Raw genomic sequence first — 14,450 nt, 5'->3', positions numbered from 1 at the left:
GCTGCCCATCTGGTATCTGTGTCACACACCTGAGCTACGAGGAAACACTGCAGAAGCTGAGTTTGGTCACACGATAGGAGAGAAGACCGAGAAGGGATCTCAAAGTATTCAAGGTCCTTAAGCTGGTCACTAAGTTGAACCTTAAAAACCCATTTCCCAAAAATGACCGGGTGGCATCGGATGAAGCTCAAAGGTAAATGGACAGATCAGAAGTGAGTATTTCACACAGAGGGCAGTGACAGCTTGGAATGGACTGGCCAGGGAGACGATTGAGCTGATAATACCGGAGGTTTTTAAAGAGGCAGTTAGGAACATAGGAACAGGAGTAGGCCATTCAGCCACTCGTGCCTGCTCCGCCATTTGATAAGATCATGGCTGATCTGTGATCTAACTCCATATACCTGCCTTTGGCCCATAACCTTTAATTGCCAAAAAGCTATCTATCTCAGATTTAAATTTAGCAATTGAGCTAGTATCAATTGCCGTTTGCGGAAGAGAGTTCCAAACTTCTACCACCCTTTGTGTGTAGAAATGTTTTCTAATCTCACTCCTGAAAGGTCTGGCTCCAATTTTTAGACTGTGCCCCCTACTCCTAGAATCTCCAACCAGCGGAAATAGTTTCTCTCTATCCACCCTATCCGTTCCCCTTAATATCTTATAAACTTCAATCAGATCACCCCTTAACCTTTGAAACTCCAGAGAATACAACCCCAATTTGTATAATCTCTCCTCGTAACTTAACCCTTGAAGTCCGGGTATCATTCTAGTAAACCTACGCTGCACTCCCTCCAAAGCCAATATGTCCTTCCGAAGGTGCGGTGCCCAGAACTGCTCACAGTCCTCCAGGTGCGGTCTAACCAGGGTTTTGTATAGCTGCAGCATAACTTCTGCCCCCTTGTACTCTAGTCCTCTAGACATAAAGGCCAGCATTCCATTAGCCTTATTGATTATTTTCTGCACCTGTTCAGTTGGGACAGGCACTTGGTGAGAACATCAATTGAGGGATACAGGCAGTGATCTGCGCATTCTGCTTGTGAACTCTGGGGACTGCCAGCTGAACTAAAATGGTCCTGTACATTTTTATGTTCTCTATCACTTTTTACACAGGCAGATGTGTATATTTTGAAAAGGATGTTTTCAGCTTCAAGGTGAGGAAGGTTAGTGCTGGGGAATGGAAACATCTCCACGGTATCAGTGGGGTCGCACTCTCGCTTCTGGGTCAGAAGGTTGTGGGTTCAAGACCCACTCCAGAGACTTGAGCACAAAATCCAGTCGACACTCCAGTGCAGGAGTGCTGCACGGTCAGAGGTGTCGTCTTTCGGATGTGACGTTAAACTGAGGCCCCGTCTGCCCCTGCAGGTGGACGTAAAAGATCCCATGGCACTATTCCAAAGAAGAGCAGAGGAGTTACCTCGGGTGTCCTGGGGCCAACATTTATCCCTCAACCAACATCACTGAAACAGATAATCTGGTCATTAGCACATTGCTGTTTGTGGGAGTTTGCTGTGCGCAAATTGGCTGCTGTGTTTCCTACATTACAACAGTGACTACACTTCAAAAAGTACTTCAATGATTGTAAAGCGCTTTGGGACGTCAAGAGGTTGTGAAAGCGCTATATAAATGCAAGCCTTTATTTATTTCAGGCATTCCATGTCAGGTATAGCACAGCTAGGTACAGAATAAATAAAATTCCCTTTACTCTGCCCTAAAAACATGCCTCCGTCCCTACTTCGTTAGAGCATCCCCTAACTGCACCAATTTTTCCATTCGTCACATCAACCATCCATAGGCTTATCTGAGTGGGATATTCGGGTTGATTGGAGGCAGTTTTGCGTTGTAGGCCCACCAAGAAATAGACTGAGGCTAACCAAACTCTTTTCACAAAGGACCCATACAGCCAGCTCGGGTTACCAACTCTGGTTGGACATATCCATGGAGGTTTCATCACATGATCTTCTGCCTCCAACCGTCCCACCCCCCCCACCATTGGTCGCCCAACACGTCCATCCTCGCGGTGCCCCCGCCTTCCCACGACCAATTGGAAAGCGAATAGACTCTTCGTTACCCGATTAGATGATTCTGGACTGTCCGTCAAACAGCCTTTTTCCCCACTCCAATACAAAAGCGTTCAAAGAAGTTTCTCTTTTAAAAAAAAACAATTTTTTATTGCCCATATGATTTTTCTCCTGGGTTTTGCTCACAGCAGTGTCCCGGAGATTAGTTTTTAATTCCTGGAGACTCCAGGGCAATCCTGGAGGGTTGGCAACCCTGCAGCCATCAGATGAACAACTACATTTTAATAAAAGTCCTGTTGGTTGCTATCTTTCTGAAAGTGAAATGGTTGCAACCATGTTGCTGAGCACCGAGACTGTAATCAGCCAACGTCGCTGCAAAGTACAGAGGGATTACCACTGTATCTTCTAGGTGTCAGCCGTGGCTCAGTTGGTAGCACTCGCGCCTGAGTCAGAAGGTTGTGGGTTTCAAATCCCACTCAAGAGACTTCAGCACAAAATCCATGTTGACACGCCCAGTGCAGCGCTGAGGGAGTGCTGCGTTGTCGGAGGTGCCATCTTTCGGATGAGACGTTAACCCGAGGCCCCGTCTGCCCTCTCAGATGGACGTAAAAGATCCCACGGCACTATTTCAAAGAAGAGCAGGAGCCTTCTCCCCCGGTGTCCTAGCCAATATTTATCCCTCAACCAACATCACTAAACACAGATTATCTGGTCATTTATCTCATTGCTGTTTGTGGGACCTTGCTGTGCGCAAACTGGCTGCCATGTTTCCTACATTACAACAGTGACTATACTTTAAAAGTACTTCATTGGCTGTAAATCACGTTGGGACATCCCGAGGTCGATTGATTTGCTCTTTTCACTTGTCCTTAGTACTCCTCGTTGGAGGCCTATCGACCTGCCTTTCTCGCATTTTATTCGTATGTTCCGTACCTATTCAGTTGCGATTTGTTGCTGTTGAGAAAATTTGAGCCAAGCAGGTGCAAACATGACAGAAGTTTGCATATAAAAAGGTACAATGGGATAATGGCAACAGGCATAGGTACACAGGATAGGCAACGGACATGTTTTTAATTCATCAGCATGTACAGCAGTCAAAACTAGGTCCCAGAGCTGAAAGACTGCTCACTTATTAGTGTTTTCAAGAAAACCTGAAGATCAGTTTTATGCAGCTTTATCATTTGCCCACATGTCAATTGAATGCCTAGGGTACAGCCTCCACAGATAATAACCACCACTCCCATTCTCTCAGACAGCAGGTGCTGCTAGTGGTTCTGCTGCTGCCATTTACACCTCCCCTGGGCCCATCTTTTGCTTCTTTGCTTGTCCCATTACCACTCCCCATTTGCCTTGCACCATCATCCCCTTTGTCGTTTAATCACTCCTGCCCTCCACCCTATCGCAGACCTTCCCCTTTTTATCTCTACTTGCTTACAAACTGTCAAATCTCTAACTTCTTCCAGTTCCGATGAACAGTCATCGACCTGAAACGTTTAACTGTTTCTCTCTCTCCACAGATGCTGCCTGACCAGCATTTTCCGTTTTTATTCCACAAAGTACTTACTGGCTTTCTTATGGAGAAGCTTATGAGCTGACCAACTTCCTTTGAAGCATTCCTGAAAAAGGTAAATTGGACAAAAAAAACCTTTCATTTAACATATAAACAGAAGAGAAAAAGTGTAAATACACAAGCATATACGTCAATCTGAAATGCAATGTGAACAGTGCCGCATTGTCTTAACGTACCACATGGTATGGTCCAGACTAGTAACTTCCAGGTTCAATTCTCAGTCTGAGCTGGGAATCCATCTCAGAAAAAAAAAAATTACTTTACCAGCAAATCTTCACAAGTCCGAATCGATATTTCCAAATCAGCGAGGCTGCTGCAGCCATTCCGTGCCAAATACAAATTTGATTCTAAGCAACTCTGATCGACCTGTCTCATGGCATGTTAAAGAATTCCATTTTACTTCCAAAATTACGATTTTCAGAATTGTTGTGCATTTGCTCACGTCAGTTTAAAATACAGTTAAAATGATGGTCACCATTTGAAACTGCTAATAAGCATTTAATATGTATTGGTTGCTTTAGTCTAATAACTGGTCTGTATTTAGCATTCTGCAGATACGGAGAGAAGGCAGTTTTGCACAAAATTACGTTAAAACTACAGATTACTCACAGTGAGATAATTGTTAATTATTGAGGTTAGACAATACTGTATGGGCAGATTACCAAAAAGATACAGCTATCAGATCAGAGGGGACAATACCCTCATGCGGCAGCATACTGTGAAATCCCTGACTGCGAAAGCAATTTTATAAAGCACCCGAAACTATAACATGGCTTTAACTGAAATGGTGCTTTAATAAAAGAAGTTAACTCCACTTGACTTCTTTATTACGTGAACAATAAACCCTTTAACAGGATCATTAAGAATTTTGCAAATTAAGCACCTTTCCCTTCCTTGCACTGGGGCACTTAGTTCAAATGTCATCACTGGTATTTCTAATGATGTGGCTAACAGGTGTCTCCTATAAATCACTGGGACACTCATTGCCGAAATCATATCATGCCACAGGATTTTGCATCATCATACAGTTTATTCACTGACCCACCGATGAACCGATTATTCCACCAGCTTAACTGCAAACTACTTTGCCCACATGCTTGTGCAAGGACTATGGCGTCATTAATGTTTAGTTTTGTTAATATGGCACAAGGAATCTTGGTGTAATTTTAGAAATGAGCTTTAGTTCTTAGCAGCGAAGATTGATGTTAACAAATGCTTTAATAAACTGCACCATAGCTGATCACATTTCTTACAATATTAGCACTGGCAATCACTTGTCACGGAGATTTACGGAGGCACTGACAAGTGCTAAATTGCATTATGTGATGGTAAAATGGATTTTCAACTGTTCGAAAGGGCAAAAAATAACTTTTTTTTATTCGTTCATGGGATGTGGACGTCGCTGGCGAGGCTGGCATTTATTGCCCATCCCTAATTGCCCTTGAGCAGGTGGTGGTGAGCCGCCTTCTTGAACCGCTGCAGTCCGTGTGGTTTTCGAAGGAAATGGCTCAGGCAACGTAGAAGGGCAACAAAACCTGGACTCATCTTTCCAGTTTTGCCAATGTAACATGGTTTTCCATTCTGTAACAGGACTGGAAACAAAGCATTGCAGCACATCTGTACCTAACCTCTGGGAAATATAACGCAATGGACGGACAAGTATTTTAATTCTTTTCATTTCTCTCCCCACAATCAACTTTTAACAATAACACAAGGCTGCCAATAACTGATAAAATTCAGTCAATGAGAGCAGGGTGAATCTAATCAACAGTCAAGGTTAAGTAATTATTGGAAGCAAACACATTTACTGTGTTGCCCTAGGACAATTTACATAACTTTGCTATATAATCTGAATCACTATATACAAAACATACAGCTGTATGAAAAGAAACAGAACGAACGAACTTGCATTTATGTAGTGCTTTAAGCAACCTCATGACATCCCAAAGCGCTTTATAGCCATTGAAGTACTTTTGAAATGTAGTCATCGTTGTAATGTATGCTGTAATTACCGTACAAGAAAGTCTTCCTTCAAATTGATTGCTGTTTGTGGGACCTTGCTGTGTGCAAATTTTCTGCCGCGTTTCCTACATTACAACAGTGACTGCACTTCAAAAGTACTTCATTGGCTGTAAAGCGCATTGGGACATCCTGAGGTTGTGAAAGGCGCTACATAAATGCAAGTCTTTCTTTTTCTCTTCTTTCCTAAACCCCTTTGCCTTACTACGTTTCTCCCAGCTTCAAAAGCTCCCCTTAAAACACCTTTTGCCTAACATCCGTCCTACTCAAGTCTAGAATTACCCAGAGCCTATTTCACTAACCCAAGCATCTCTGGAAAGCAAAAAAAAAGTTGTTTTTAGTCACTCTGTGTTCATAATACAAACATTGTTGAAATAAAATGACAAAAGTACATTTTCAGCCTGACTGGACTGCACTAAACAAACACACACAAAATGCAGTTAGTGAAGATGAACAAGTCTAAAGCTTTAACTATATTTCAAAAAGAGAATGAAAGATTTTAACATTTTTACAATTTATCTCCACACTTGTTGCACGTAACAACGCAGTAAATACAATATTCTTTTACACATCATGACACCACTATAACTCAATATGATTTATCATAACCTTTCTGGAACGTATTTTATGAAATATACATTTTTAAAATATTAGAACTATTTAAAGCAGCACTATATTATATTTCACATAGCCAGCAACTTTTGCATAGCTTATATTCTCCTCTGGGCACTACAATCCTCCCCCGATTTTCTTCCATTGTTATCCTCTCCCTGCAAAAGATATTTTCTACGGCATGGAATCATGCCAGGTTACCGTTCTATGGGGGCCAGCAGCCCTCCAGAGCATTCCTGAGGTAGTTAATCTTCCTGTGCATACCCCAGTGAGTGCTCCCAGATGGTCCAATCATGAGGAGCACCATAACCTGAACCAGCCGTCACCCAGTTTCTACATATGTATAATTTCCAGCAGGAGTTTACTGAACTGAATGGCAACCAAGGAAAGGATGCCTGACAGGTGTTCACAACCGCAGCCCTGGGGCATTTAAAAAGGACTTGCATTTGTATAGCACCTATCACAGCCTCAGGATGTCCCAAAGCGCTTTACAGCCAATTTTAAGTACTTCTGAAGTGTAGTCACTATTGTAATGCAGCAAATGCGGCAGCCAATTTGCACTCAGCAAGGTTCCACAAACAGAAATGAGACTATGACAAGATAATCTGTTTTTAGGTGTTGTTTGAGGGATAAATATTGGTCAGGACAACAGGGAGAACTCCCCTGTTCTTCTTCAAAATAGTGCCATGGGATCGTTCACGTCCACCTAAGACGGCAGATGGATCCGCAAATTAACATCTCATCCGAAAGAAGTCACCTCCGACAGTGCAGCAGTGAAGCGGCAGACTAGACTTTGCTCTCAAGTCTCTGGAGTGGGACTTGAACCTACATCCTTATGAGTCATGGGTGAGAGTGCTACCACTGAGCTGCGGCTGACACCATTTAGTTCAGCTAATACAGTCCAGACCAGGTATCAAACCTGGAATCTTTCCTGGTCTATACAACTCAGTCCTGCATTATGCAGGTGCCCCACTGATACCTCCTGAGAAGTCAATTAAATGAACAGAAATGGTCTCCCAATCCATAATCAGAACCATCTAAAGTTCCAGTCTCTCTTCATCCTTTTCCACTTTTTATATTTAGTGTTATTGTTATTCTAATAGCAACCCTGCTTTACACCTCTCTCCAGGTATCACTGTATGGTCTTCAGCGGTCCACAGTTCTTTGCTACCCTTGTCTTCAAAGGTGGTGTCTACCAATATATCCATTCATTGTCATCTTATCCCAGAATTACAGGACTAGCTTAAGAATAGCCAAATTACCCTCTATCCACAAACCACTTCTTTTGGCAAGATTTCCAGTAGCACCAATGGTAACTCTATTTCACCTTTCTAGGTCAAAAAACTCAATTTTAAACTATATTTTTCTACAATTCCCCCAGAACGGACCACCTCCAAAAATGTTGCTAGTCAAGCATCATCTTTTTATAAATGGGTAATGGATTAATCAATGTAGCATGTGCACCAGTTATTCCCATTCCAAACGTCAGTGAATGACACTGATTACCCAAACCATTTGTAAGATTTGCTCAATATTGGTCTCTACCAACTCTTCAATTCACACAAATTAGTTATTATGCCAATGATAAAATTCCAATCTGTTAACGCCAGCCCCATTCCTCCATAGCTTTAAACATCAGAATTAAGATGTGACTGATAATTGCCCATTTATGCAAATATCCATCCAGACCTCAACTTTCATTTCCATTTTGGTTGCCAAAGCATTTCAATTATCAGTTGGCAACTAGAAATTTACACTCAAGTTGCCATTAGCTCATTGACAATAAAGTCTGACGAGGCAAATGAAATGGCATCTAGAAGTGAAATAGTACAGGAGATGGAAGGACAGGAGATAATAAGTCAAGCCATTGTAAATTTGGACTCCAGATGTTAGATTCGTGCAAAGACAACTATATTAAGGCTATTTTTATTTTCAAGAAGCAAAAATAAGTGACATAAAATCAAAGGCTAATGACTGAATGAAAGGGAATGGAAGGCAGGGTTCCAAGCAATATGGTAGTACATAAGGGAGTCAGGTAACATAGAAAGAAGATCAAGAGAATTAATGGGGAAATACAAAAGTATGATGGGTATGTTTAAAGCAAAGGTTATAAAGCAGATGTCCGAATATCTAGCAACGCTATCTGGTTGCACTGAAAATTTTGGATACCTGATCTAGGCAGAATAACTGATCAATAAGACATTACTATACTGTCACTACTATAATGTCACTTACAAGTAAAAACTGATAGTGAATAACTCAGGATGTTTTCAGATGGAATTTACATAGGGAATATGTACCTGGGGGTGCAGCTGCAAAAGTAATTAACACTCATTTGAAGTACATGGTAAAGTGGCAAACAGAGAGCATATGGTTATTGATAACCAAGAGATAGAAGGATCAGGAGAAATTCGGGTATAAACAGAGATGCAAAGAAATGTTTTTTTACTAATGCAAAGGACCATTAGAAATATTTTTTTTTGGAATTACAAGTACGTAAGCAGCAAGGGAAATATTGATATCAATGGCACCATGGAAATTGCCTCATCTACAAAATGTTTAAGAAATGGAGTTAAAAGGGTACAGAATGTTTTGTAAAGATAAACTGTTAAGCTAGGCAGTGGTATTATTGATAGCACGAATCAACAGAAGGGAAATGGCTGAAATGACGGAAAAAAGAATTGCCAACTATTATCAATTAACAGCTCATGGTGAACAAGTAGATAGGACATTGTTTAGGCGAGCAAGAGAGTAGTCTGCAGGAATCAATGAATTTCAATATTCTAGAGGTAGTGTAGATCAAGGACACTCAAAAGGGAAGGAAGAAAATACAAGCAATTTCCAACAGATAAGTGACTTCTTAGCACAGCACAAGTAGCAAGGTAGAAGGATAGATTTTATAGCAGATTATAGTATTTCACAATCCACCAAAAATTATTGATCACTGTGTGGGCACGTTCAATACTGTAATAAGGACTAAGGCGGAAATAAGCTGAAAGCTAGAGGTTAGAAAACTCAGATTATGAGAAAAATTCCAAAGATGATTTTTTTTTTCTCTGCCCCTCTGTTGAAGTAACTAACTAATGCCGAGTCCCACAGGCATCAGCTCCTAGTACCATGTCCCAAATGCTCAAAAACAAGAAAGCAACCATCATAAATCTACGGAGCCTATTCATTTGCTCTGCAAAGGCACCATTTCCCAAGGTGATCCTTCATTCTCTGTTTAAAGTAGAATTTGAATAATGTACAAAATCATTTTTACATTTGCAAACTCCGAAACATGAAAGTTTCTAGTACACTTCCCTGTAACCCATTACTGAAATTTTTTTTTTACAATAGTACCAAGCAACGTGCATGCTCTCTGTACCTTCAAGTCCAACACATTTCTCACCCACGTCACACCTCTACTTAGTTCACTGGGCAACTAAAAAATCAACATTTTAAAACAGGTTTATAAGACACACAACAAACGTTTGGACACAGATTGAAGGTGATTGGCAAAAAAAAGAGGCAACATGAGGAAACATTTTTTTTACGCAGCGAGTTATGATCTGGAATGTACTGCCTGAAAGTGTGGTGGAAGCAGATTTAATAATAACTTTCTAAAGGGAATTGGTTAAATACTTGAAGAGAAAAAATTTGCAGGGCTATGGGGAAAAAGCAGGGGAAAGGGATTAACTGGATAGCTCTTTGAAAGAGCCGGTACAGGCACGATGGGCCGAATGGCCTCCTCCTGTGCTGTATCATACTATGAAACGATGAAACAATGAAGCGTTTGACAATTCGTTTAAGGCAGCACTTTAGTCTTACTGCTTTTTTTATGTTGGTATAAACCAATTAACTACCTTGGAATTCGCAAACAGCTTTCATTCTGCCCATTGTGCTTTTTTGAGATATGTCCAGTCTGTGTTGAGTTGCCTGATCTAAGCCAGGGCAGTAACAGTGGCACTGCAACTGGCCTTAGTGACTCTGGTTAGGGCAATGAAAATCGACCTGAACTCTCGTTCTTGATCAGTGAATATCTGCTGATATTATGCAAGTGTGGACGTCGGGTGTAAACAGGGCCAGGCTGTGATGAACTGCAGTAAAATAAACTACTAAAACTCACCATCAAGGCTCACAAAGGAACAGGGGTAGAGAATTCCAAAGATTCACACCCCCTCTGAGTGAAGAAACTTCTCATCACAGTCCTAAATGGCCGACCCCTTACTCTGAGACCATGCCCCCTAGTTCTGGACTCTCCAGCCAGAGGAAACAGCCTCACAGCATCTACCCTGTCAAGCTCTCTCAGAATCTTATATGTTTCAATGAGGTCAGCTCTCATTCTGCTAAACTCCAGAGAGTATATGCCCATTCTACTCAATCTTTCCTCATAGGTCAACCCTCTCATCCCAGGAATCAATCTAGTGAACCTTTGTTGCACCGCCTCTAAGGCAAGTATATCCTTCCTTAGATAAGGAAGCCAAAACTGTACACAGTACTCCAGGTTTGATCTCACCAAAGCCCTGCACAATTTCAGCAAGGCTTCCTTACCCTTGTACTCCAATCCCCTTGCAATAAAGGCCAACATATCATTTGCCTTCCTTGCTTGCTGTACCTTACCTGCATGTTAACTTTGTGTTTCATGTACAAGGACACCCAGATCTCTCTGAACACTAACATTTAATAGTTTCTCACCATTTAAAAAATATTCTGTTTTTCTATTCTTCCTACCAAAGTGAATAACCTCATATTTATTTCCCCACATTATATTCCATCTGCTACCTTCCTGCTCACTCATTTAACCTGTCTATATCCCTTTGCAGACTCTTTGCATCCTCCTCACAGCTTACTTTCCCTCCTACCTTTGTATCGTCAGCAAACGTGGATATGTTACACTCGGTCCCTTCATCTAAATCATTAATATAGATTGTAAATAGCTGAGGCCCAAGCACCAATCTTTGCGGCACCCCACTAGTTACAGCCTGCCAACCTGAAAATGACCCGTTTATCCCTTCTCTCTGTTTTCTGTCCGTTAGCCAATCCTCTGTCCATGCTAATATATTACCCCCAACCTCATGTGCCCTTATCTTGTGCAACAATCTTTTGTGTGGCACCTTATCGAGTGCCTTTTGAAAATCCAAATATACTACATCCACTGGTTCTCCTTTATCTACCCTGCTAGTTACAACCTCAAAAAACTGTAATAGATTTGTCAAACACAATTTCCCTTTCATAAAACCGTGTTGACTGTCTAATCATATTATGATTTTCTAAGTGCCCTGTTACCATGTCCTTAATAATAGATTCCAGCATTTTCCCAACTACTGATGTCAGGCTAACTGGCCTGTAGTTCCTTGTTTTCTCTCTCCCTCCTTTCTTGAATAGCGGGGTTACATTTGCTACCTTCTAATCCACTGGGACCGTTTTAGAATCTAGGGAATTTTGGAACATCACAACCAATGCATCCACTATCTCTGCAGCCTCCTCTTTCAGAACCCGAGGATGTAGGCCATCAGGTCCAGGGGATTTGTCGGCTTTTAGTCCCATTAATTTCTCCAGTACTTTTTCTTTAATAATATTAATTACTTTAAGTTCCTCACTCTCATTAGACCCTTGGCTCCCCACTATTTCTGGTATGTTTTTTGTGCCGTCTACTGTGAAGACAGATACAAAGGCCATACAATCCCTCAAGCCTGTTCCATTGTTCAATTAGATCATTGCTGATCTGTATCTTAACTCCATTTACCCACCTTGGTTCCGTATCCCTGAATACCCTTGCCTAACAAAAATCTATCAACCTCAGTTTTTAAACGTTCAATTGACCTAGCCTCACATTTGGAACCATGCCACAGCAAGGAGGCAATGTCGGCAGGAAGAAGCAATCATGGTTCTCTGAGGGGAGTCTGGCCAGTGTACTGTAGAACTTGTATAATTTTGTACCTGACTGCAGGGATGTTCACAAAGATGCACACCTGGTGTCCTGGTCAATATTTAACATTAACCTCAACCAACATCACTAAAACAGATTATTTGGTCATTATCTCATTGCTGTTTGTGGGACCTTGCTGTGTGCAAATTGGCTGCCACGTTTCTTACAAGTGACTACACTTAAAAAGAACTTCATTGGCCGTGAAGCGCTTTGGGGGCGTCCTGAGGTCGTGAAAGGCGCAACATAAAAGGAAGTTCTTTTTATGAAGCCTCATGGATCACGTATAAACTTTCAATCCATGTTCCCATTAATTTGCAATTACTGGGGTTGCTGATACTAACGGATCTTGCTGTTAAGATTGAGGATTTATCCACCAAAGAAGTGGCAAGGCTAAAAAAGACCTTTTCCAAACCTATAAAATTCAAATGTGGCAAACCAACAAATAATGCAAGCACAAATAGGGCTGAGTTATTTCAACTTCAAGGTGTGAGCAGTGGCATTCTCGTCTGAATTAGAAAGTCATGGGTCCAAGCCCCAAACCAGAGACTTGAGCGCATAATCCAGACTGGCACTTCAGTACAGTGATGAGGGAGTGCTGCACTGTCGGAGGTGCCATCTTTCGGATTTGACAATAAAAACCGAGGTCACGTCTGCCCTCTCAGTTGGTCGGAACATAGGGGCAGTCTCTCGGTGTCCTGGCCAACATTTATCCTTCACCCAACACCTGAAATAGATGATCTGGTCATTTATTTCATTGCTGTTTTGGGAGCTTGCTGTGCGCAAATTGGCTGCCGCACGTTGCGGTGTGGGGGTGGGGGAGCGGCGGAGGGGAGTTGGGCTTGGCACGTGGTGGGGGGGAGCAGCGGAGGGGAGGTTGGGCTTGGCATGTGGTGGGGGACAGCTTAGGGGTGGGGTGGTAGCATGGGGGTAGACTGCGTGGGGTCAGGGGTGGCATGTGAGGGGAGGGTGGTGGGGGGTGGTAGCATGGGGAATGGGACGGTGGCAGTGTGAAGGGAGGGGGTGGGGGGCGGCAGCATGGGGGTTGGGTTGGTAGTGTGGGGGTAGCAGGGTGGGGAGCGGCATTGTGGGGGTGACTGTGTGGGGGGGGGTGGGGGTGACTGTGTGGGGGGGGGGTGGGGGCGACTGTGTGGGGGGGGGGTGGGGGCGACTGTGTGGGGGGGGTGGGGGCGACTGTGTGGGGGGGGGGTGGGGGCGGCAGTGTGGGGGGGGGGTGGGGGCGGCAGTGTGGGGAGAGTAGCAGGGTGGGGGGCAGCATTGTGGGGGTGGCTGTGTGGGGGTGGGGGCGGCAGTGTGGGGTTGACAGGGTGGGGGAGTAGCGGGGTGGGGGCGGCAGTGTGGGGGTGGGTAGCAGGGTGGGGGGCGGCAGTGTGGGGGTGGCTGTGTGGGGGTGTCAGGGTGGGGGGCGGCTGTGTGGGGGTGTCAGGGTGGGGGGCGGCAGTGTGGGGGTGTCAGGGTGGGGGGGCGGCAGTGTGGGGGTGGCTAGGTGGGGGGCGGCAGTGTGTGGGTGTCAGGGTGGGGGGCGGCAGTGTGGGGGTGTCAGGGTGGGGGGCGGCAGTGTGGGGGTGTCAGGGTGGGGGGCGGCAGTGTGGGGGTGGGGGTGGCTGTGTGGGGGTGGGGGTGTCAGGGTGGGGGGCGGCAGTGTGGGGGTGGGGGTGTCAGGGTGGGGGGCGGCAGTGTGGGGGTGTCAGGGTGGGGGGGGGTGGTAGTGTGAGTGTGTGTGTGTGTAAGGGGGAGGGGGGGCGGGATTTGACGCTTGGCGGCAGCTGCCCCCAGGAGCCGGGCGGCCCCAGTGGCTGCGCTCACTGACGGACTCATTCAAACCGGCGGCTCCCGCCTCCCGGCCTCGGCATTCGGCTCCTGGGCAGCGGGAGCCGGGCATCTCGTTACCTGCGAACAGAAGAAGGAGCCTTGGATGCCGAGCTTGATGCAGGTGGGACACTGGAGCCGCGCCTCCTTGTCACAACAGTCCGTCTCGCACACGCGCCTCACCACCTCCCCGTCCGTCGCCATGATAGTGAGCGAAGGGACGCCGGGAAGGTGGAGGAGCCGGAGAGCCGGCGCTGGGAGGACCACGCTCTGGAGATGCAACTGCGCCTGCGTCCACCCTGCAGCCAGTGCTGCAGCTTGAATGTGTGCGAGAGAGTGAGACAGTGATAGTGTGTGAGTGTGAGACTGTGTGTGAAAGAGTGAGTGAGTGTGAGATAGTGATTGTGTGTGCGAGAGAGTGAGACAGTGACAGTGTGTGAAAGAGAGTGAGTGAGTGTGAGACAGTGATAGTGAGTGTGTGAAAGAGTGAGTGTGA

The 14,450-nt window shown here is 44.5% G+C and overlaps 1 protein-coding gene across 1 annotated transcript in view; it reads right to left on the bottom strand.

The window, feature by feature from the left end:
* Window positions 1–14,159, bottom strand: part of metap1 (methionyl aminopeptidase 1) — a 37,240-nt gene extending 23,081 nt beyond the window's left edge. Inside the window, exons 1-2 of the mRNA XM_067994503.1 lie at window positions 14,036–14,159; window positions 3,580–3,631 (exon numbers count right to left, since the gene is read on the bottom strand). Coding sequence (XP_067850604.1) covers window positions 3,580–3,631; window positions 14,036–14,158 — 175 coding nt within the window. The 5' untranslated portion in view covers window position 14,159. The remainder of the gene's footprint in view (window positions 1–3,579; window positions 3,632–14,035) is intronic.
* Between the last annotated feature and the right edge of the window lie 291 nt (window positions 14,160–14,450).

This window comes from Heptranchias perlo, chromosome 1, assembly GCF_035084215.1.
Source record: "Heptranchias perlo isolate sHepPer1 chromosome 1, sHepPer1.hap1, whole genome shotgun sequence".
Classification (NCBI taxonomy): Eukaryota; Metazoa; Chordata; class Chondrichthyes; order Hexanchiformes; family Hexanchidae; genus Heptranchias; species Heptranchias perlo.
The sequence above is the reverse complement of the archived record's forward strand: the minus strand, read 5'-3'. Positions and strand labels throughout refer to the sequence as shown.